The 25,987-nt window shown below is 36.1% G+C and overlaps 1 protein-coding gene and 1 long non-coding RNA gene across 3 annotated transcripts in view; one reads left to right on the forward strand and one right to left on the reverse strand.

Moving 5' to 3' along the window:
* LOC129392252 (uncharacterized) overlaps window positions 1–25,987 on the forward strand; it is a 377,286-nt gene that overhangs the window by 270,638 nt on the left and 80,661 nt on the right. The window lies entirely within an intron of this gene.
* ROBO2 (roundabout guidance receptor 2) overlaps window positions 15,719–25,987 on the reverse strand; it is a 551,426-nt gene continuing 541,157 nt past the window's right edge. For both annotated transcript variants that reach the window (XM_055086130.1, XM_024120135.2), the window contains 2 exons: window positions 24,433–24,606; window positions 15,719–16,014 (listed from right to left, as the gene is read on the reverse strand). In XM_055086130.1, the coding sequence (XP_054942105.1) occupies window positions 15,779–16,014; window positions 24,433–24,606 (410 nt within the window). In that variant the 3' untranslated portion in view covers window positions 15,719–15,778. The remainder of the gene's footprint in view (window positions 16,015–24,432; window positions 24,607–25,987) is intronic.

Genomic DNA, 25,987 nt, shown 5'->3' on the forward strand with positions numbered 1-25,987 from the left:
GATCTTTTGTCTATGCAAGATTTTAAATACCATGCGTTGGCCAGTTGGAAGATATTGACCCATTGAGTTATGCAGATCTTTCAATTGTTGGCTTACTTTGTTATATAATATCAAAAAAATCATATATGCCAATTTTCTTACCAGTCTTACCAGAAAAGCCTTTAAGTATTAGAAAGTTGTCAAGTTCATGGTGGCATATGTATGTTTTCTAATTCTAATTTTTGTTTGAGAACTCAAATTTTGTCATTAATAATACTCTCATGTATTTTTGCTTGAGGTGTCAGGCTTACTTCCTTTGTTTTTGTTTTTGTTTTAAATCTGTCAAATACTCACATCTGAATAGCTATTATTTGTCCGTTAGTATTTATTTATTTTATATTTTAAAACTTTTTTTTTAATTGGGGTATAGTTGCTTTACAATGTTGTGTTAGTTTCTGCTGTACAACAAAGTGAATCAGCTATATGCATACATATATCCCCTCCCTCTTGGACCTCTCTCCCACCCCCCCATCCCATCCATCTAGGTCACCACAGAGCACTGACCTGAGATCCCTGCACTATGCAGCATGTTCCCACTAGCTACCTGTTTTACACATGGCAGTGCACATACGTCAATTCCAATTTCTCAGTTCATCTCCCCGCCACCCCCATGTCCACACAGCCATTCCCTACATCTGAGTCTCTACTCCTGCCCTGAAAATAGGTTCATCCGTACCATTTTTCTAGATTCCACATACGTATATACAATGGAATATTACTCAGCCGTAAAAAAGAATGAAATTGGGTCATTTGTAGAGACATGGATGGACCTAGAGTCTGTCATACAGAGTGATGTATGCCAGAAAGAGAAAAACCAATATCATATATTAACACATGTATGTTAGTTTTTATTTTAATTAAATATGTTCTGTTTTTCAAAAGTGGCTGGTTCAATCTCACACATGTTTTATCTGGGACTCTCATTCATACGTTGGTGTGGTGCAGAAGTATTTATGGGTACTTCCCGTCCATTCATTACACAGAATATTAAAAATACATTTACTCAGGGGTTGAGATTTGATAAAATTAATACTTTTGACTGCTTCATCAAGATATTCTTATCTTTGTAAGTTATGTGTGATGGTGAATGTTACGGGCTGAATTCTGTCCTCCTCAAATTCATATGTTGAATTTCTAACCTTCAGTATCTCAGAATGTGACTGTATTGGAGATTGGGTTTTTAAAGAAGTAATTAAGTTAAAATGAGCACATTAGGATGGGCCCTAATTCAATGTGACTCATGTCCTTATAAGAAGAGGATATTGAGACACAGAGGAAAGACCACGAAAAGACACAAGAAGAAGTCCGCTGTCTACATCAAGACCTCAGAAGAAACCAACCCTGCTGACACTTTGATCTTGGATGTCTAGTCTCCAGAGCTGTGAGGAAATAAATTTCTGGGGTTTTTTTTTTGTTTTTTGTTTTTTTTTTGCGGTACGCGGGCCTCTCACTGTTGTGGCCTCTCCCGTTGCGGAGCACAGGCTCCGGACGCGCAGGCCCAGCCGCTCCGAGGCATGTGGGATCTTCCCGGACCGGGGCACGAACCCGCGTCCCCTGCATCGGCAGGCGGACTCTCAACCACTGCGCCACCAGGGAAGCCCAAAGTCTGTATTTTTAAACTACTTCCTTTGGGGAATATCCTGTTTCTTGCACCCAAAAGTATTGACTAATACACAGGGGGTATTCTACTGAAAATTTTTAAATAAAATTACATATATATTTTTTAACTTACCCCTTGTTTTTAACATGAACCTTCACAATTTGGATCAACAATTAGGAAAAAATAAATGCATATCATTATTATTGTAAACAAGAAAATGAGAATTGAAATATTAATAAGATTAAAACCCGTTGCCTAATTTGTTCTGATAACTTCCACTGAGCAGTCATTGTACTGAGAAATAAAATATTGCCTGTCATATCAGTAAACAAAGAATGTCAGTCATCAGCCATCACATTGCAGCTGCCCCGATGGTGAGCCCTGAGGAAACTCAGGAAGGAAACAAAGAATGCCCACCATCTATCAGTCAATTCCCCCAATCCCACCCCCAAAGGTGCACCCTGAGGAGACTCAGGCTGAGAAAGTGTTACCGACCAGGGTTCTGGGCCTTCCTTAATCAATAGAAATTGATAAAAGGGCAGACAAGATTCAGGCAGGGCTTTATTGGGGCTCCTGCTGCAGCAGGGGGGAGCAAAAACAAGTAATCGTTTCCCTTGCTCACTCCCTGGGGGTGTGAGCTGGTGCCTTCTGTGGGGTGAGGGTAGGGGTGTGTCCAGGGGTCGGGCCAGAGGGGAGGCTTAGGTGTTTTGCCCACCCCTCTGGTGGTGTTGAGTGCAGGGGACACACGCAGTACCCTGCTTTTGCTCCTAACACCCTGTTTTTGCTCACAGCTCTTTAGAAGTGGCAGTTGGGTTTTTGGTCTTTTTCTATCTTGTTATCCATAATTTGCCCCAACTGTTCATGTACACAGTTATTTTTAGTCCCTCATAGTTTCTTTTTATTTTGTTGCTCAAGGAGACGTTTGTCCAGGTGCAAGCAAAGGGTCCCAGGTCCCATGTCCCAGGTCCCAGCCTGTCTCAAAAGCACAGTAAGATACTGGCCGCAGATAGCTGAGGTGCATATCAAAGGAATGACTTCAGTGAGCCCAGACTCTTGCATCTTCCCATACTTAGCAAAACGCTAAATTCCTTAACTTGAGGTTCCGGTTTTCTTTGATTAACAGTCATCCTTTGTTCTCACTACCTGGTGTTGTTGCAGAAACTCCTATATATTCTGGCTTTCTCCCACCCTTTCCCTTCGGAGCAGTTTTCTTAGGGTTACTTGAGATGCTGCCTAGCAGGCTTGAAGTCCCAAGAATGCAGAATAAAACATAACTCTCAACTTTTAGGTTGTGCATTATTTTTTTCTGTTGACAGTGCTAAACAAAACCGGTGTGTATATCACACTCATCAACATCTATACGGAAAATCTAAGATTCACTGGTTTAATTGTTTCATGAGTATATTGGGTGACTTCTGGTGTTCTCGGCAGACTGCAGTACGTTCCACAGCGTAGCTGAGTTTCTTTAGTTTCTCTTACGAGAGCACATGCAGGAATCGTTTTATGCTCAAGGACAATTTCTTCCACATAATGCAACATTCAGGCATTTGCTAAATGCTTAAGACGATGCAAGGATCTTCTCACAGGAAAATATTGACTCTATTTGCTCCCTAAGTATATGTTGCTTAAGTGGATTGACCACTCCAGGTACAAAATATTGGTCTACTGCCTACACTTTAACACCACCAATAAAATTGGCTTGGATAAGGTAATATTTACTATGACTTCAATCCTCAGCTTTTATAAAGGGTTTATATTACAAAATGATCTATTTGAAAAATAGTTCTCTGACTTTTGCAAAGCTGCAGTCGAAGATAGTTCTACTGGCTTACCCACAATTTCTACAAAAAAATCTCCTAGTAAATTTTTGCTTGCTGGAGGTTTTAGTAGAATAAATATGGTTGTCTCTTTAGAGGAATTTCATGTTATTTACTTTGACATAAAGAGGTAAAATGATGTGTTATGTTTTGCTTCTCTTAAGCGGGTTTAAGCCCCAAACTTAACTGTTCAACAGGCACGTGCCTAGTGGTTTCTAAACACATTTTTGCTGCCCTCTATTCTGTTTCCACTACTAATTAGCTTATTTTGTAATATGTTCAGACTTTAAGCTCTTAGATAGGGTATTTAGTCAAATAGAATGAATGCTTTTACATGAAAAGTCACAACACTATTTTACTTAATGTGGTAAAATAATTCAGTGGGTTGCCAGTATAGTCAAATCAATTTAGCAGCCTTTCAATTTAGTGTTGCGTCAGAAACTGGAAGTTACAAATGGGGCATAAGACACGATGTTTCAGTGTTGCACATTTTTAAATAATTCACAATATTTTTTAAGAAACCCTCTCTCAAATCTCAAATGGTTGGGACAATAAATATCCACATTTTCAAGGGAAAAAAAATCATTTCTAATAGCACTAACTTTTAACATGGAAAACTTGAAATCCCTGAGGACAAGCTATAACTAGAGAAAGATATCAAATAAAGTGTTGAGCAGGTATAGTTTATGCCTGGAAAGCTAATCTAGCAAACTGACATTCAAGAGTATGTTGCATATTGCCCCTAAATCTCATAGCAACTTTATTTTGTCAGCAAATAGCTTTGTTTGCCATTTGTATGTGTGTGTTCATGAATGTGCGTGGGTTTTACAAAATTAAAGTTCTTGTGCATTTTAAAATGATGGAGCCACTTTAGAAGAGATTTGCAGGGAAAGGATGATTAATTATATTTTGCCACTTCATAATTATCCATACTTAGTCTTATGCTCTAATTATTTTTCATGTTTCTGAGCTTTTCTGTTGTTGGTCTTTAATAAAAGATAATCAACAACTCATTAGGATCCTGGGGGAAGACAGAATGGGAGGGAGGTAAGGCAGGAGGACCAAGATCCATTTTTCCCTACCAAGTTTTATTGTACATCATTATCTTTGTTTCAGTTCATCTGTTTTGGCCAGGATATAGTTTGATTTGTTTGTGCTCCTTTTGTGGTTGGTCCTCAGGCAGATTATTGTATCAGATTTATCAGCATGGTGTATTGTTCTTAATTTTCCCTAATGAAGTTCCTATTTGAGCCCTGGGGTCTGGTTTGGCTCTGCTGCATTCAATTGCACATGTGTGGAAAGCTGCTCTGCCCCATTTGGGATTGTGTTCCTTGTCATTGGTCTCATTCTGCTTCTGCCTGGTATTTCCTGTTGTTGTTTACATGAAACTGCACACTTTCTACGTAGGAATACTTCACACTGTGTTCTATTTATGATGCTTATTTAGTTTGCAGATTTAGGCTTATATAGCATTCTTTATTTGGAAACTTATCACATGAATGGCAAATTTGGACACATAGAATTTAAAGGTAGAATTGAATTTTCCCATTTACAAAAGCACAAATCCCCTTTGAGGGTGAGATGTGCTTACCTCCCCAGAATGGAGAAAGAAGCATGTGCTTCTGCAGAGGGAGAGTGAAGCCCTCATTTAACTCCTTTGTTGAGGAAGAATAGAGACTCTCTGGGGCATTATTTGGTCTGGAAGGCCTGGCTTGACCGCTAGAGTCTGAGTTAGGTGCCCACCTTCCATACCTCACTATAACACTGCACATATTTATCATATCTTGGATCCCATCATATGATGTTGGTTGGAAACGTTGGTTCAATTCGCTGGTTCTCTCATGAGACTGCAGTTTCCTGTAGGCTGGAGACTGCATTGTGTCTGCTTCCTCTCCACCAGGTTATGTTCTATCAATTCTTCCCATTTAAGGCCAAACTCAATCTGTTTTATCACTGAAGTCTCACTGACCATACCAGCCCTCAGTGTTCTCTCCTACCTGTTAACTCCTGAAATGGATTTCTGCGACATTCAGTCTTACACTGTTTGCTTCGCTTTCTACTTTTAATATAATGTTCATGCCTTCTATTGCTTTCGACGTTTATAATGAGATTGTATTATATATCATTGCCAGCCTCTCACGACATTGTGCCAAGCACAGTACTATGTATACAATGTTTGTTTATTCATTCTAAAACATTTGGTTATTCAAACAACAAACTATCCATTCCTTCACATATACGTATATATTATGATATATATGATGCACATGATATACATAAGTTTATGTGTACATGAGTGTATGTACACATATGTATAAATATAAATGTATATATAAAAAATGAGTGTATGTGTACTACACACAAATAAAAATGCATATATATAAAAACATATATGCACCTGAGTGTATATATACATACATATAAGTATAAATGCTTATATAATTTGTCCAGGAGAAACAGAGATTATCTAAAGCATTATTCAGTCTGGGAGACTTGTCTTGAAGCCTGTAGTCTTTGTTAGGTGCCCTTTTCCATACTCCGTGAGTGTATTCATCATATCTTAGATTCTACTGAATTGAAAATCATTTATATATGTATATGTGTGTGTGTATACATATGTGTGTGTCTTCCACTACATTTACTGGCTACAAAATACATTTTAAGTGTTATAGTTCATTTTATTTTTAATATTATTAAACAGATCCAAAGTATCTTTCCTCTTGAGAGTCAACGATAAAAGCAGCTCTTATCATCATTATAAATTTTAACTTTTATGATAATAACTAGTTAAATGATTTTAGTAGGAATTGGATGATATTGGATATTTAACACACATATTTCTTTAAAATTATGCTTTACTGTCATATGTTTATGAGTGTGTATGTTATACATTTTAGGTACAGTTGACGTATCCTTTAAATGCCAGGGAAATGCTGAGAACAATTAGCATCATCAACATTAATGAAGACAGGGATTTAATCTTTGGAGTATAATTACTTGCACAAAAATGCTTGCACATTTATTGAAAATGTTTTAATCCCTTTTCTAAAGCTGACTGCCCCTTTCATCTTGTGTCTTTTTATCCAGGCTGCTTCCATTTACCTGTTCAATCTTTTTTATTACACTAACCACTGCCCGTAAGCAACTACTCTCAAATCATCTATGTTGAAGCATTTTAATCTATGGATTGCATTCATCTACCATTATTCAAAATAGGGCTTCCCTGGTGGCGCAGCGGTTGCGCGTCCGCCTGCCGATGCAGGGGAGCCGGGTTCGCGCCCCGGTCTGGGAGGATCCCGCGTGCCGCGGAGCGGCTGGGCCCGTGAGCCGTGGCCGCTGAGCCTGCGCGTCCGGAGCCTGTGCTCCGCAACGGGAGAGGCCACGGCAGAGGGAGGCCCGCATACCACAAAAAAAAAAAAAAAAAAAAAAAAAAAAAAAAAAAAATCAAGTACGTTTAAGTCTCTACTCCCCGCATTTCACTTTAATTTCCCTTATAACATATCATCTTCTTTTACACTTAATGCCAGCAAAAGTTCATGTAATGGTAATCCTCAATGTCTCTTTTATATTTTTATATTTATCCATTTCTGAGTACACTGAAGTTCATCATTACTAATTAGCTGTTTTCCACATCCCACTGCAACTTAGCTCTCTATTGTCTTATTGACAAATTATAAATTCTGTCCTTGTAAATTTTGTGTGATCCACTATTATTTTTAGCAATGTTCCATTTGAAGTAGAACCTAGTAATAATCAGACAGTACTCTTAAAAAATGAATAAACTATCCTTTTGTAAGAGTTGGGAGTTAGGGGAGAGGGAAGACAATGAGCGTATTTTCGTGCTTTCGTTTTAGCCTAATGATTTGGAGATTTAACAATACACAAAAGAAATACGGAAAAGCTAAAGAACATGTTGCAACCTTACCTGTTGATCAAGTGCTCAACACTGATATCAATTAAGTACTTGAAACTCTATCAAAAAGGGGAGGATACATGCAATTTCTCACTACATATTTTCTATTATCTCCACAGAATACCTGGGATTCACTTGTGTTTTTCTCATGACTTAATAATGACTTTAAAAAACCACAGCAAGGCATGGCATGCATGCCTTGGGGGCCACTAATGTAGAGCCTAGGGACAGAATGAGGTATGTCAGCTTCTAGAAGAGTATTTCTCAAAGTGGGTTCACATAGTACTAGTCTCACGAGATGCTCCAGGACTAAGGGTTTTATGTCAGATAAGATTTGAACAGATTTGAAAAGAAGTCAAGTAGTAAAGAAATCTCTACATATTCAACCATAGAATTTTCACTCCTTTATCTTCTTCTTTATTTTAAATATACCTATTAAAATTCCATAGACTGTTTTGAGAAAAACTAGAATATTGGATAATGTGATGGGGCGAAGGGAAATTAATGAAACTAGTGCAGATTTTATTGCTTGTGAATTTTTTGGAAAGTCTTGCTTCAGGCCTCTTTTCCCTTCGTTCAAAAACATTCATCAAAAAGATACTTTTCTAGAGATCAGGGCCAGACTTCACAGAAGATACTAATCTATTTATGAAGGCAAAATCCATTTCTGTTTTAATTACTCTGAATCTTTAATTCTTAGCATAATATCTCAGTGCTTGCTTGCAAAAGGAATGCATAAGCAAACAATGATTAAAAAAAAACTAGTTTGTCAGAAACAAATTATTCATAGATGTTCTCTAGAAAAACATTGTCTAAAAATTGACCAAAAAATGTTGTCTGCTACCCAGAAGCTGTATCCACCAAGGCATTTTATAGACAAAGGGTGATATGGTGCTGTGACCTAAGGGCAGTTACAAGGGCCTGCACATTGGAGGATGACCTGAGCCCAAGGTCATTGTATTTGAATTATAAAGCAGAAGTATCTTTCCTTTATTAATTACAAAGATAACTGAATATATATATATATATATATATATATATTTCTTGTAGCTTGACAGCTGGAAGGAGAAAATGTGTTGACTAGAAGATGCAAAGGAAGTCACCATTGTAGTTCTTTATAAATTAAATGCACAATCATACAAGTGTCTTGCATCTGTCACTTGGATTCTTGACAACTTTGCAACTCTTGTGTACCAGATTCCTTTTCTGGGCCTGAAGAAAATTCCTTCTGAGGGTGAAGACCAAAACAAAACGCTAAATTCATCAAGGTGAAAGAGTCCTTGAGAGCTTTTGGAGATGGCATATAACCTCCCCACCTACCCCACGAATCCCAGCCCCGTCCCCGTCCCACCCTTAGCAAGTCTTTCCACTTGCCTTTTCTTTTGAATTCTTATGACAGTCTTCTGTTACTGCAGTTTTATTTCACATCTCTGCTATAAAGTGAAATTTAGCATGAACCCTCCTGATCGCTTCTTTGAAAGAGATAAAATACATTTTCACAAGTTGAGGACATTAAATATTATTTGTTGTTTAAATGCTTTCTTATAACATTGATATATCTTTTCTCTAGCTCATGTACAATAATTAAGAGAGAATAGTGAAAAAAAAATAGAGCATAGTGTATCTTTAATAAACTTTTCTGGTCCTTTGCACTTCCGCCATTTGCAGGGGATTCCATGGTACACTCAGACTCAATAGAGCAATGATTGTTTTGTAATTCCTCTACCATTGATCATACTGGTAACTGATATATTTTTTCTTTAACCACATGTATTACATGTTACCATTGTATTATATTAAGACAGCATTATTTGTAATTATTTTAATACTATTCTATTTTCTTATTATTAATCTAAACTCTGAAATGTATTGTCCACTTACCATGTATTTTAAAAAATATTTAAAGTTTCCTTTTTTTTCATTTTCCTGTTACTATGATTATTAATTTAAAGAGCTCAAAAATTCTTTTTATTTTTACAGAGCATCTGATCCTGTAATTGTAGTTAGTGAAAACGAATGAGCCAAGAAGTTTGTATTCTATCTATCTGAAGGCCTTTGTGTTATGGGGAAGATCAGATCTGTAAAGTAGTGCTGATGGAGTGGGATCTATAATTTCACACGCTTTTAACATTTCATCAGTGACTTTTAGTCACTACTATAAGTCAATAGTATAAGTCAACACCAATTTCTATTAATCACCACCAACCCATAACCAAATGAGAAAATGATATTATGCATTTGGCCACAAAATATTAATGTAGAGTTCTGAAAGTGACAAAATGATCTGTTTTTGATTGGTCTACAAGCAAGTCTATTTTACATAAATGGCTTTTTTACGGATTTGAAATGTGAATATATTTTATTTTTTTCCCAGTGAGTACACAATACACAATTCTTTGACAATACTATTAATCAATTTTATGCCAATTTCTTTTCCGATCTAACAACATCAAATGAAACACATTAAGATTTTGGACACTGTTTGGTGACTTAAACAAACTACAGTTAAAAAAAAAAGTACATCTATAAAACAAAGTATAAAAAGTCTACCCACGGCCACAAAATCCCTTATCTTGCAACACTTTAAAGTCACAATAAATGCTTTTGAAAATTATGAGATAAGAAAAAATTTAACTTCATTAGTAAAAATTATGGTGTTTCATTTGAAGTACATATTGCAGAGAAGCAAAATAAAAGTAACTTCACCTCTAAGATAATGTGGAAAGACATGTTGCTTTACACCAATTCTTGTCATGTAATTCTATAAATACAATATACAGAAGCATATGAACAAATCAGTGAATGTTACAGTTCTGCATATCTTTAATACTGACACACAATCACTTTCCAGTGGAGAAACCACAGTTAAGAGCTCATTGGTATTATAATTATGTTGTCAATGGACAATTACATAACTTTGTTGAATAGAAATTTGGAGGTGTTCTATTAAGCTCATACAAACTTTCAACTCAAATCCCATTGAAGGTATATTTAAATAGCCAGAGCATTAGACTATGACATAGAACACCATTTAATGTTTTGTTACAGAGAAAGTCAACTTGCAATGCTTTTACTTCCCTTTGGTTACAGGATATCTTAAATGTTGGTCTGGATTTTCCTATATTCTCTTTTGAACTGGATTCAAATCCTGTGAAGAAATAATTGTTTTCATGCCCCCGTACTATCCCACCTTACTTTAAATACAGCATGGGGAAGATTTGGAGAAGGGGTAGGGCGACCCTGCCTGCATACACTGAGGCACACCTGAGTTGGAGCGCTGACTCGGCCATGGCCCCAGTGCAGACCTTGCATGTTAAGAATGGAGCTGTGCTTGTGTTGGGCGTGACTGCATAGCAGCGCTGCCAGTGAGTGCAAGATAAGATTATATTCTCTCCCACCCAGGCTTCCTTCTGACAGCTTATGCAGGTTTCTGTTTAGACCTGCACAAGAGTGAGCTCTGTGAATTTCCACATTCATTTAACTGGCTTCAAAAATGAAAAAATTCATGGTAGCTCTCAGGATACTCTCTGACTTATCCTTATTGGAAGTTTTCTACATATAGCAAGTTGACAAAGGCTTTTGACTTTCGGTAGTGTTCCTGAATTCATGTGAATTGTCACGGTTTTTTTTCTTGCTTTGTATCTACGGAGGAGGATATTTTGGGTGCAATATTAGACCGAAATCAATTAATTTAAAACTAGACTTAACAGAGGATGTGAACTATTGTAAAAGAACATTCCAAGTAACCATAAGGCCTGATATAATCTAACCAAAACAGTTAATTTTTATGCACTGAAGACAATCAGGAAGGTATGATGCTCTGCCCTGCATTACTCCAGAAGTCACCTGCATACACATACTCTGTTTTTGAAGTCTTAGTTTATTAGTCACATACACCTGCCAGTTACCAGGGGTAAAAGTTTATGTGTAATATGCGTAATGAATTAAAGTTTTAGGCTAAACTGGGTTATAGAGGAGCATAAAGAGGAAAGAAAAACAAACAAAACTTTGCTTTTAAATAGAAAGAGGTGAAGTAGGGAACTGAATAAATAAAGAATTAAATTCCTCACATCTTAGAGCTGTGAATAAGTATGTATTCATTCTTCACAGAAACTTCTCATCTTCCCCAGTCTCTCTGTCCCAGAGAAATCAAACTGCATTAAAATTCAGGCACTGACGGTGGAAAGTTGATAAAGGGATTAGTAAGTGGGTCTCAGAATTTTTTTTTCTCTTCTATGAAGAAATGAACTACATGGGACCAAGAAGACGTTGGTCCCATAAAGAACATTATGTTCCTCTACTCTTGCCTGTGTTGATGCAGTCTCGGGGAATAAAAAAGATGGAAACATTTAACTATATCCTTCCTTTGCTATAACAATATGACACACAATTGGTGACTGAGCCAATAATACACGGAGTAGGAACTGTCATTCAAACTGGCCCCATATTTTAGAACTGATCCTAATCATTACATGGAATATTTTTCATAGTACCAACTACTGAACACATCATAGGAAAAACATGAGAAAGTATAACTAGAAATAGAATTTACAATTGTGTAGGCAGTACATGGAAAAATGTCACAAGTGGGAATTTCAGGAAAGTTTGGGAAATTCGGGAAAGTTCTCTTCTACTTGACTGATTGACTATACATGTACAGTAGCTAACATATATTTCAAAGTCATATTCATTTGGACGATACCTGACTGATGTTCAGGAACTTCTTGTTCTCAAAGTCGTGTAAACAAATGAGGCAGGACACTGTTATTAATGTCCACTTATGAGGTTTGGTTTATTTAAAAAGTGTATAAACATGCATTTTTCTTCTTTAAAATTTTTCTTTTCGATTTACTCATTCAAAATGGGTCAAACATATTTTAGTTGGTAGCCAATTTTCGAGAATGTACCATAAAATATTTATTCCAATAACTCTACTTAACTGTGAACTGAACATACTCTGAGCACTGCTTTTTAAGCACTTACAATTTGCCTATATATTTGGTGGCATAACGTCACTTCTTAATCAAGTAAAACACAAAATTGTATATAGACTGCATTATTTTAAAAAAATCATGAATTTAAGTGATGCAGCTCTATCCTCTAGTGTGTACTGTACATGTATTAAAAAGATGAAACAAGATATTGCAATAGAGTTTTTGTATTTGGAAGCAGCTCGAGTATGTCCTAATAATAAATTGCCTCTTTAACGATTTGCTAGATACTCTAGAGTTCACTTTGTTTCCTTGGGGAACTTCATATTATATTATGACTTAATGAGTTGGAGAGATTAGTTATGGTAATTCAGAAAATGCTTTTTTAAAAAAAAACTGTAATATAAATACAGCTCTTGTGAAACACCTTAATTTCCTTTTGCTTGTTGTAGCTCTCAGATGGGTCAATTACAATGACAGGTAAAGCTGATTCTAAATATAACTTTAATTTCTTTTTTTTTAAGCAAGTTTAGTACATCATTGCTACCTGTATTTTTTCATGCCTATTCAGTCTTAAGACTTCAACTTCCTTCTTTTGACCCCTGCTTTTGTCAATAGTAAAAGCCACCTTTCTGCTTTTTTTTTTATTGACTCAGTCGCTGATGTTTCAAGAAGACTTCGCCAACACCACTGTTCCTTTGCATCTTTCCTATTTCTACACCCCAACTGAAAACCCCCTAATGTGATTGGTTACAACCAGCATTATCCAACCTAGCTTACAGTACAGAAACTCCCTTCACATTCAGTCTTTTTCTTCATGTCACGAGGAGTAGAGATTTGTGCTTATCACCAAATAAAATTGCAGTGCAAAATTTAAACATAAAAGTTACACAATTAAAAGTTAATATATGGCACCACAGCCTATTAATTCACATATAGTACAACAGACCAATAAGAACAGACAATAATATGAACAGAGCTAAAAAGAGTGAGCTTGCATAGCAATGCACGAAAGAAATTATATACAGAGGAAAATCCTTTTCTTCCTGGAGGGCGAGCTTTGTTTTCTTTCTTTTTTAATATACTCCTGACAAGAAAGAGTTAAGGTGGGTGGTGTACTTAAGAGAAGAACACAAGTAAAATATCTGTGGGATATGTGTGGCTGTGTGTCTTTACATTGCATTTACAGTTCTTTTAATAGTACATAAATAGAAATTGTTCATTGCACTGTTTAGTGTCATCACTTCCATGAGTTCAGACCTGATGGTCCTTCAGAGCAGCTTTGCATGTCTCCTCTCAGTTACTCTATAAAGAGATTTAAAAAAATCAGAAATAAGTTTGCGTTTAAAGTATTCTTTATCTTGATCAGCATAACAAAAAGCAAAGCAAACAGATAATAGAGGAAGATAACATTTTGGATTTTGTGAGGTTGTGAATTTAAAAAATTATACTTATGGAAAGTGAAAGAAAAAAACTGTAAAATTTGGAGACAAAATCCGAGTAGATCATTTTTGCACTCCTTATGAGTCTAGAATTACTCCAATATAATAGTTAAAGAAAAATCCAAGTAGTCCTGAATCAAATGAAAAATTATAAGCATATCTTAATCAGATTATTAATAGACAACAGTAATGATAACTTCCATTAATAAAGAAATTTACAGATTTGGGTTCTTTTTGCGGTACGCGGGCCTCTCGCTGCTGTGGCCTCTCCCGATGCGGAGCACAGGCTCCGGACGCACAGGCTCAGCGGCCATCGCTCACGGGCCCAGCCGCTCGGCGGCATGTGGGATCTTCCCGGACCGGGGCACGAACCCGTGTCCCCTGCATCGGCAGGTGGACTCTCAACCACTGCACCACCAGGGAAGCCCAAGAAACTTACAGTTTTGAAAGTACTTTCACTTTCATTATATCATGGCATCCCCCAGTCTGTGATGTGAGCATAAGAGTAATATGATTTTTTAGATAAGGAAGTAGAGAAATTAAGACGGTAGTTTACTTTCTCTTCTCACATAACCAGTAAAAGTTGACAAGATTGGAATTCAGGGCTATTCCTTCAGATAAACTGAATTCACAGAAGCAGTTGAAAATATTCAGCAAGTATAATTCTGACACTGGATAGTGAAACTGGTAACTTTCATGATGAAATTAACACAAAGACTTCAATGTTTTTTACCGTGTGTGACATACTGTGACATCCTACCTTTCTCTAGTATTTTCTACTTGGAAAGTAGTTTAGTTATATTAACTACCAATGACAGTTCTTTATCAAAAGACAAATGTATTTATATGTTATTATAATTCAAGTATTAAAATTAACTAAATATAAGATCGACCTTTCAAGGTTGACTGCCTAAGTTTAAAAAAATAAATAAATGAAGAGCAACTAAGGAATGAGGAATTCCCAAGGAGGTTCTTTAAAACTACCAAAGGGGCTTCCCTGGTGGCGCAGTGGTTGCGCGTCCGCCTGCCGATGCAGGGGAGCCGGGTTCGCGCCCCGGTCTGGGAGGATCCCACATGCCGCGGAGCGGCTGGGCCCGTGAGCCATGGCCGCTGGGCCTGCGCGTCCGGAGCCCGTGCTCCGCAACGGGAGAGGCCGCAGCAGAGGGAGGCCCGCATACCACAAAAAAAAAAAAAAAAAACAAAAAACTACCAAAGAGCCAACATTTCCTTATTAAATAAGAAAGAAAAGGCAAAGAAAACTACACCAAGAACTATATTTAATTAATTTGTACGTATTAAAATTAATTGCCTAAATTATGCAATTTTTGCACAGACTAATTCAAACGAAAGAGAAAAATGTTTATTTGACTGATGTAAGTAGCAATGGTCTTCATTATAACCAAACCTACTCAAAATCATAATTTTTTTTCTCATAGTAAAGCAAGCTTTCTACAATGTTGAAATTTGTTTATTGTGGCAATGTCATTGTAGGGGTTCAGGACATGCTACCCCGAAATGTGGCATATCGAATACCCTAAGGCGAGGGAGTTTGGAAAAAAATAGCAGAAACAGAGAGGTCACTGTGACCTCTCCCACCTCATCCTTCCCTGAAGGATCATAAAAACTCCTGTGTGACAGGTACCCACCCTGTAGTACCAGGAGGAAGATACTCTTGTCACCAGAGATGGGGAATTTGGGGCTGAGAAATCTGTACAAGCAAACCTTGTTAAACTAATCCTTATCTTCTCAGTTACCTCTTCACCATTTACTACCCCTAGCCCAAACCTCTCTGTCTTACCAAATTTAAACGCATTTATTGTTTCTTTGTCTAAAGGATTGAAAAGCTTCCTGCTCTGGTCACTTTGAGTCTTCATTCTCTTGTGAAGGCTCCATGTTCATGTAAAAATTCAATAAAATTTGTATGCTTTTTTCCTGTTTATCTCATCAGTTTGGTTTTCAGACCCAGTCAGAGATCCTAAGAGGGTCAAGGAAAACTTTTTTGTGCCTTACATTATTAACCCAATCGTCTTTCTGAATCACCATAGCCTTTTAAATGTCCTAAAGCACTTACATAATTCACCTGTAAACTGTCCTTGACTATTTGAGCCCATATATCCTATGTCAAGAAGGTCGCTGGCATTGCGCTGGTGGCTTCCCCTCAATGCCTCTGCTTTCCTAGGTCCAGTGGATCCCTTAGAAGAAGCCGTTCCTGAGGAGCTGTGACCCCCTGGAGATGGGAAACTGGGCTTGCTGTAGGGCACCAAGGTCTCCTCTGAAAAAAGAAACACAAAAGGTTGAGTTGAACAGCAATGCGGAGGCAAAACAAACTTAACTTTAAATACTGAGCTCAAGCTAGGCTATTTTATGATTCCACTCTTCAGTAAAATTAAAAATAAGAGTTTAATAAGGCCCAAATAGTGAAGGAATTTCTATGTGCAAGCAACATTTCCTACAATAGGAACTGAGGCAGGATTAAATTAAAAGAGATCTTGGGATAAGTATCTAATGTTATATCTTATTTGCAAAATTTAAACTCAGTTTAAAAGATATTTGCATACAATAACCATATTGTTTAACTAAAGCATTTCTGAGAATAATTTCTGGGTTCAAAGAGGCTGCAATTTACTTTTTTCATTAAGAAGGAAGGAACATGGTTTTTGTTTTAGTTTAAATTATGGCAACATTTTCTCAATCAACTTAGATAAAGAAGTATATATCAGTGTAATAAACTAAGCTTTTAAAATTTCTATTGCTTCTTTGGATAGAAATACATTATGTGAAAAGCTGCGTATTTCCTTAGAAGAAAAAGAGAAACTCATTCATTTTAATAAATAATGTCCATATTCTTTTTATGTACCATCTCTCTAAAAATAATTCATGATGTGCATTACTAAATACTTAACACTGAAATAACTTTTTTCTCTCTCTTTTTGCTTTCTTTCTTCTTTCTTTTTTTCCCCCCTCTCTTTCTCTCCACCTTTCTGTTTTTTCTTTCTTTCTAGGTATGGGTTATTATTACTGCGATTGGATGACTAAAAAAAAGTGCTGACTGAATTTAGTATTTCTCTTTTGAGATAGTCTTTAATTACAAGGGTCACGTGATTTTTCTCTCACAACCTTAATGGTGTAAACATCCTAAATGTTCCACTAAATCTAGATACTAATATTATCATCTGTTGGCTTTTTTATAACTGTATTTTCTAAAACCTTAAGCACCAAGTTGTGACAAAATATAATGATTGAAAATGCATGAGTAGAGGATATATCCAGAAAAGACTGAGTCCGAATGAATAAAATAACGTGTAAGGAAACTCTTTCAATTGTGTGTGTGTGTGTGTGTGTGTGTGTGTGTGTGTGTGTATGTTTAAACACATGATTGAAAATGCATGAGTAGAGGATATATCCAGAAAAGACTGAGTCCGAATGAATAAAATAACGTGTAAGGAAACTCTTTCAATTGTGTGTGTGTGTGTGTGTGTGTGTGTGTGTGTGTGTGTTTTAATACTCAATGAATCCTGACATAAGAAGAGATGTTCTAGAAAATCCATTTCTATAAGTGGCTCAACATCCCCCTACCAAAAAAAATCCAACCACAAACCATGAAACTTATTTTGTGATATTTCCAGGAAGTTTGAGTTATAAACAAAAACATTTCTCATTGAAGTGTTATCAACTAAATGCAATCCGTGGGAGCAAGTGCAGGCTCCAGTTTAACCTTTTCTAATATGAGAATTCTGTGATTGCTTATTTATTTGCAACTTTGTTATTTCCATTAATTTACCTATTTGACTGAAGCGAGTTCTCCTCTCAAAATGACTAGTTACTTCAGTCAAAATGAACAAACGGTTGAAGGCAGAGATTCAACTTAAAGATGAAATTTAGTGGTCTAAAAGGACTCAGTACAAACATTAAAAGGCAAAAGAAACAAAAAAAAAAATCAAATGGTCTCTTGAGCACTGTAGATGAAGCCTGGCGGTCTCTTGAGCTCAAAGACCCTATGCAGAGGTAAACTTGAGGAACAACCCTCACTGAGCTGACTCAGCCTTAAGGGATGTGCTCCTGATCTCTGCTGCGGAATTCCAACTTCAATTAGTGATTCAAAGCAAACGCATTTCAGATGCCCTTAAACAACTGGCATTTCCAAGATACCTGGTAGAAAAAAAAATGTAAAAGTCCACACTTTCTTGGGACTGTGCAGAACACACCTGGTCCAACACCTTGTTTGTGGAGGGCTTTCCGTATGTCTTCTTGGCGTTCTGTGGAGTTTATCCATTCCTGGGTTTGTCGCTGCCACTCTAGGGATGTTTTAGCTGGACAATCCAAAGAGCTCTTTGTGTCTTCTAAGTTGGATGCTTGCTGTCTCTCCAGAGAGCTTCCTTTTCTCTCTGTTGAGTTTTCCACGTTACCAGCATGCTGGCTCGGGCCTATTTGCTGCCTTAAACCCTGACCGGGAGGGGGATCTGGTGGTGGTGGAAGATCTAAAAATTTTGAATAATGTTTAGAATGGACTAAAATGTAATGAAAAGTACAGGTTTTAATTCAAGATGAAGAAAAAACCCTTGCCCTCCTACAGGTATCACCTATGCGAAATGAATTTGGGGGAGGAAAAGGTCAGTTATTTATATCTAAAATGCACATTATTGATCTCTTTGCTATCTTTTGATCACAGTGTCTTTGAAATAAAATCAACTGGCTTTATCCAACCATTGTACATAGAGAGTGTTTTCAATTGCACATTGAGGCTGATGTTCAAGGTGTAAAGAGCAGTTTATGGTTTCTCCATCTTTAATCCATTGTCCACTGCCACCTCCCCAAAGTAGAAATACCAAGACACAAAATGAATAGAGATTCTAGCAGCTGTGTTAATAAAAGGCCCTGGGAATAATAAAAGCTGCCCTGCCAATCTCCATAGGAAATGTTGCCCTTGGGAAATTAAGAACTGTATGCCGTATCATACACAGCATATGACTGCTCTTATCCATGTGCGTGGCACATTTAACAACACTCAAAGGGTTAAGCTAACATTTATTAAATGCAATTAACGTTCTGCCTGACAACCAATTCTGGCTGTTCGTTTCATGAGTTAGCTAATGAGTTACAACTAATATATTATAATCTTCCAATGTATTAATTTTAATAAGTAATAACCAATGTTCAGAATTTAGATAGAATATGCTTCATGGTGCTGGAGTAGACAATGCATCATGAAAATCTGAGATGTAGTGGAATAGATAATTTTTCATAAAAGCTCTTTACATTAAATATCAGATATGAAAAAATTAAAAGTTCAAATACTCAGCTAATTTTTCATTTTCCTTTTATTAGCTTTTCATTCCATGACACTTCTATATTTTGAATGTCTTTAGTTGTGAAATCATAGTCCCTTCTTTCAGTATTTCTTTAAGTATTATAGCTCTATTATATAATTTATACTATTATACTAGTCCTGAAATTACTTTATGGAAGATTTTGAAATCTTCTAAACATTCTAACGTTCTTTTGGATTATTTTCTTCTCATTTTTCTGGACTGCTGTTGCAAACTTCTTTGTTCATCCTTAAAGTATCAGTAATTATGTTATTTGTTCACAAAGATCAAATATCGTGGACAATATACATACTTATATCATCAATAGAGGATACTGTATATAACATAGGTAATTATTTCCCATGCCATTTTAGTAATCATGCACTTGTTTCTAATAATATTGTCCATGAAATTTAAAAGGAGAAAGTATAAATTTCTTGTGTACAAAACATAATTTATTTAAGGAAGGCTAAGTTGCTCTTTTTAAAGACTTTATTAAGAAGCTTCATACTCTCTTTTATGAACAAAATAATACTGTATTCCATTGAACCAACAATGAAAACCTCCGTATCTGCTTCGGGAGTTCCCACATTGGAGCAACATTCCCAGTTCTTATGTATGTCTTCTTGTTAGATTATGAATCACTAATTATTGAAGGGAACAGGTTTTCTATCTGGGAGAATAAAGTTGCAATTGGAACATTTCTTCCAAAATGAAGAGCTAATCCAATACTGAGAAAAATGTTTGTTGAATAATCCACCAATGAGTTTGGTATTTTCTTTATATTCAACACTGACTCCCTTCAGTTTGTTTTATTATAAATGTAAATTAATTATTTCATTTGAGTAATTGGACTTAAGACTGCCAGTTGGGGGGAAATTATTATATTTGCTTCTAAAATAACATATCTTGTCACCGATTTTTATTCTCCATCAGAGCAGCTTAATTTTTAAAATGGCCAAAATGGCATCTGCTTATGCTAGCTAAAATTCTGATTACTATTTAATTTAACCTGAAATTATATGGCTACGTAATTAAGTAATATCCTTGGAGTTTGTATAGTCTAAGAAGAAAGAACATTGAAAGCACATTGAGATAAACAAATTGGAAAAAAGATGAGATTAAGAATGGCTGTGGAAAAAATAAAAGTATGTAATCAAATATGTTTACTTAAATTAAATTTATTATTCATTTCTCTGTTGATTCATTTCAACTAAATCAATTCACTAAAGAGTCTCTGGCTGGCCTATTGAGGATTTGCTATTGTCAGGCACACAACAGTTCAATGATATATGTGCCATTATTATACTCTTTTTTTTTAGGTAAGAGAAAAAGGCATAAAGAAATTAAGTATCTCCAGCCTGGGTCTCTCCTTCCATGAACTCCAGACTCATCTAACTAAATCCATACTGGAGAGTTCAGCTTTGATGTTTAGAAAGTATCTCAAATTTAACACATGAAATCTGAGCTCTAGATCTTCCTCCGCAAACTATACTTCCTCTCTAGTGTTCCTCATCTCAATTACTACAAGTTGGCCATAACTTTGGAGTAATTATTGGCTTCCCTGCTTTACAGCCTTTATTAATTTCATTAACAAACCCTGTGGGCTCTGCCTCCAAACTATACTCAGAATTCAACATTTCTCATTGCTTCCACTGATTCTAGCTTGACATGAACCTCTAGCATCTATTCCCTACATTACTTCCACAATTTCCCATGTGGTTTCTGTGATTCCACATAGAAGCACATTCAGTCTATCTCAACCTAACATCTAGAATGACTTGTTTTTTAATAAAAATATAAGGAAAATCCTGTTACTCCTCTGCCTTAAACACATGCACACACACATACACACACACACGTACATACCATCAGTGGTTTCCCACTCAAAGTAAAGAGCCAATGTCCTTATAGAAACTTAAAGGTCCTACAGAACGCTGGTCCTCACTTACTTGTCTGACTTCACAGTCTATTTTGTTGCTCTCTCTGCTTCAGTCACACTGCTCCTCTTCCTTTTTATCAAATATTTCAGGATTCCACTTGCTGTTCTCATTTCCTGGAATGACTTTTCCTCAGATATCATCATTGCTCTTTCCCTTGTAATCTTCCAGTCTTTTCTCAAATGTCATCATCTTGGTAAGTCCTTCCCTGAGCAATCTAGTTTAAAACTTCCCCCACTTCTATATTTCTCAACTTCTTTCCTATGTTTTTTTTTTTCCTCCATGACACTTACAACCATCTTGTATACTTTTATTTTTCACTTATATATTTATGTTGGTCTTTATCTATCTTCTCTCACTAGAATGTAAGCTACAGGAGGGCAGGGAATTTTGTCTGTACGGTTCCCATTGTGCCTGTCATTTGTTATGAGCTTAATAAATACTTGAATGAATAGTTCAATGAATAAAGAAATTTGCTCAGTGGTCAAAGCTAGTCCATGGTAGAGCTGGAAAGGAGCCCCTTCTCTGAATAGACAGTAGGGTGTGGGGAGGACAGGCTGGAAGGAGATGGGAAAAAAGGCTGACAGATAGAGAACTACCTCTCTGCCTCCTTTGTTTAGCATCGGTCAATGTATTTGCTTTAAAGGGTATTCTTTGGCTTATGCAAATGCAATAGATGATTTGAACTGAACAATGCCTGCTTAGGTGAGACTTTATCCAACGGAGAACATTCCTTAATGTGTGTGAGTTTTTGCATAGTCTTTGAGACAGAGACTGAGGTTGCTTACCACTCCCAATTCCTCTACTGGCCACAAGGGAAGATTACTTTCCCACTCCAGTAGTTAGTTTGATGCCATGTGACAGAGTTCTTGTCAATGAAGGCGGCATGTACCACTTTCAGGACTAGCCATAGAACCTCTCAAATAATCACCTACGTTTTCTCTTCCCCTCACTCAGAAACCATCAAGGTCCCATCTTAGAAATAATGGTGTCTCAATATTTAAGAAGCATACATCTTTACACTGCAACTTAGAGGAGAGTCACCTGACTTTTATAAATCACTGTGCCATGATAAATAAATGCTTACTGTGCTAAGGCACTGAGGGATAGAAGCTGTTTGGTATAGCAGCTAGCAATAACTACTCTGATTAATGTCCTCATAAAACACTGTTCTGAAATCTATAATGCAAAACTTTTACGGTAAAACGTCTATACATTAAGTGCTACTAAATAGCAACCTTCCTCAAAAGAACAGTTTGATTTTATATACGAATATTATAAATGTATTACTGATGCATGGATTCATACCATACAAAAGCTACGACATATACATCTGTGGTAAAATAACAAAATCCTTAAGGATAATCTGTAGATTGCTATCCAAAATAAATGTCCTTGTATCATAATTAAAATGTCTTTGGATCAAACACTTGGAAAGGCATGTGAGCCAAAATTTGCTTTGCAATATCACCACTTCCGAAATGTATCTACTAATAGCACCTAATCCATAACCTTTTTTGGAATGCCAGTAAATTTGAAATGTTAGGAACCTATTTGTTTTTTAGAAATATAAGCAATATATTGACCATGCTTTAAACTAGGAGGTAGCTTGTTTTAAATAGACATTCTGAAGAAAGCAAGGAAAGTGTTTTAGGAAGAAAGAAAAGAGCTCTCTATTTTGCTGATTTATATTTTATATCTTCCACATATTCTGGACATGATCTTCAAACATTTTGGAAAAGCCACAAAAAACCCATATTGTCTCTGGATTTTTTCCTCTCTCCATGACATTCATATCAGGAAAATTACACAAAATTATTAATGCTGAGATTTGTAACTAGAATATCAGTGAGAGTAGTCCTTTTTATTTAGAGGGAACAAGATCAACGCTTCAAGTGCTCAACTAATCTTTATATCATCTGAGGCAGAAAGGAGGTAATAAGCATTTTTGCTCACCACAGGATATCCACTTACAGAGAATCAAAATCTTGATGGTACCCTCACCCTTGCATTCCATAGAAACACTTTCCAATGGGGACAAAGTAAGCAGGAAAGATAAGTAAACCTGAAGGCTTTTAGACCAAGTTATTTTGGCTGTTAAAATCTTCTTAGCATTATAAAATGACAAGAGAAAGCACAACGGTGGCTGCCAGCTAAGGACCTACCCCCAAAGCAATAAAGAACAGATATTCTTTTCCAACTAAGCCTCATTCTGTCCTATAATGATAAGTCTAAGAGACTGAGATGAGTGCACAGAACTCAGTTATATCTTCTCAAAGCTGACTGCACATTAGATTCTCCCATGGAGTTTTAAAAATACTCATGACTGGTTTTCACCCCAGAACAATTAAATCAGAATCTCCAGGGTATATTTTAAGAGTTCCCAGATGGTTCTAATGTGCAGCTTGGCTAGGTTCATCTTTTTGATGTTTAGTAGTACTATCTCAGGAAAAAGTGTGTGTGCTTGCAGGAGATAGTGCAGAGAAGGGGGAAGAAATTTACCTTTGGGTCTGACATTATATTTGGCTTTTTACATATATTATCTTACATATTCCTGAGGATAAAACTTCAGGATAAATACTTTTATTCCTATATTTAAACATATGAGAATTAAGTTGAATATAGAGCTGATGAACTGCTCATTATTGAACAAGGATATCGTCCAATAATATTTTGTTTCCTGAAACTAGCAGTATTTAAGCAAATACTCAAAGACTGGACGCTATACATAAATGAAAGAATTGAAATAAATCAGCAAGCTATGGCCCATGGGCCAAATTAAGCCATTGCCTGTTTTGTCAATAAAGTTTTATTAGAAATCAGTCACACCCATTCATTTACATTTTTTCTATAGCTTCACAGACACTACAGTTGAGTAGTGTTGAGTAGTCTTGACAGACACTGTTTGGCTAACTAAAGCCAAAAATATTTACTATCTGGACTTTTCAGAAAAAGTTTACTGATCCATCAACCAGATGATTTATAGCATATTTTTAGCCCTGGAATTAATGAAACTAAAAAATTACTAAATTGGAAATCACTACACGGTCTTTTTCAAAAGTGAAATACCATCTAAGATATCTTAATTCAATTTCAAAAATGATCCAACAACATGGCAACTGCAATGCTACTTATGTTTCCTTCCTTAATCTTAAAAAGGAATGTTCACTAAAAAGCACTAATGGAAAATGCCAGAACAGCAGAAAAATCAACATTGCAAAGCAGTATGGCCTGTATTTCTTGGGGCTGGATAATGTAGAAATAATTCCAGATTGTTAAAAAGAAAAAGAGGGTGTTTTATTGAAACAAGACCACATTGCCAGGTGTTCAGCCTGGTTATATAACAAGGCAATGCCTAATCTACCATAGCTTCTTTAATCTAAGTTAATGATGGCACAGAGCATGTCTTTCCAGTTAGGAGACGAGAGAAGGAAACAAACCTACCATCTGTCATTCCTTCCCTTCGGTGAGGCAATGCTGGCTGTGGGTCCACTCGCCCTCCCTTGTGTTTTTTAGTGGGCCGAGGCCTCTGACTTTGACTCATGGCTGCACTGGTGTTACTGTCAGTAGAAAATGGGCTGGTTGGTCGAGGTCTCTGAGAGGAGGTAAAGGCTTTGCCTAAAAAGTAAACAAAGGGAATGAGGTATAGAGAATGTTATTATAAGACCTTGATTTTGTCTTGTATCTCTGCTCTAAGACTAGGCTCTAAACCTGCCTGGAGATGACATTTGAAGATACAAAATACTGGTGCATCTCCATAGAAAAAAAATATGCCCTGCTGCATTTAGTTTGTCCGATTTTTATAAACAACATACTACCCACTGAAAAAATTTAAACAAATGAATATGGAACAAAACCACTAACCAAAAACTCAATATTCCTCGATTATATTTTTATTTAACCTTGACAATCTTAGTAATATTTTCATAGATATAAGCAAATTCATGCAGCTTTTACTCCTTAAAATTAAAGAAGCTATTTCTAAAGTGAATTATGTACTGTCTTATCTGTTTAATCAAATTTCACCCTTGGAACCTTACAAACTCTCTGAGCACAGAAAAATGTCCTGTAGTAATTACATTTGAAATTTTACATGAAAGGTCTGCTCAGATACATATATTTAATTGACCTTACCACCCATACACATACACGATGAATTCTACCTCTCTTAGCAGAAACTCAATAACATTAGTGTATAGTATAGGATAGACAGCAGGTTAAAATCACCTGTATATCCAAAGTGCAATAGGTGTTTTCTGATGAATAGCATTGTATCTGAGCAGACTCCAAATTCTCATTGAAAAATGAAATGTGCGATGTCCTTTTCTTGTAGTTTAGTGTACATATACAGGGAAATATATTCTGGCAAAAGGTAAGCTAATAAATTTTCAACATCTTACGATTTTAATAACATGTTTATTATGGTATGAGAGGGTTGGTTCATGTACATGCATTTATTCTCTATTGCATGTTTTCATTTCATTCAAAATTACTGTATATAGTTACATTTTAAGTCAATTTGACATGATATTGCTTAATGCTTTATTAGCTATTAGCATACATGCAAGAAATGTACTTGTGCCTTCTAATTTATTAGTTTCCTTGCATTTTCTCACTGTTCTGCTTATAGCTATGCCACAAAAAGCACTCAGGCAACATAAAGTTTCTGACTTATGCCTTAGAAAGCAAGAAAATTCAAATAACCATTATATTACAACATATTTTAGTTCAGATGCTATATGAAAAATAAACCTCTGCAATGCTTGGAAAATCTTCTTTACTTTGAAGATACCTAGGGCATACTCAAAAGAAATAGCATAACATTATATGATGGTATAATTCAAAGAAAGCTTCCAAGACTCATTTTTATAACTTGAGAGTTTAGTGAAGGGTCAAAGTCATTTATTTTTCTTTACTATTTGAATACTATTAAGGTTTCAAAAATGCACTTAGAGTTTCATTAGTTTGTTTTGTAAGGCAACTCAGTTTAATTCATATA

This window comes from Physeter macrocephalus, chromosome 1 (assembly GCF_002837175.3).
Source record: "Physeter macrocephalus isolate SW-GA chromosome 1, ASM283717v5, whole genome shotgun sequence".
Lineage (NCBI taxonomy): Eukaryota > Metazoa > Chordata > Mammalia > Artiodactyla > Physeteridae > Physeter > Physeter macrocephalus.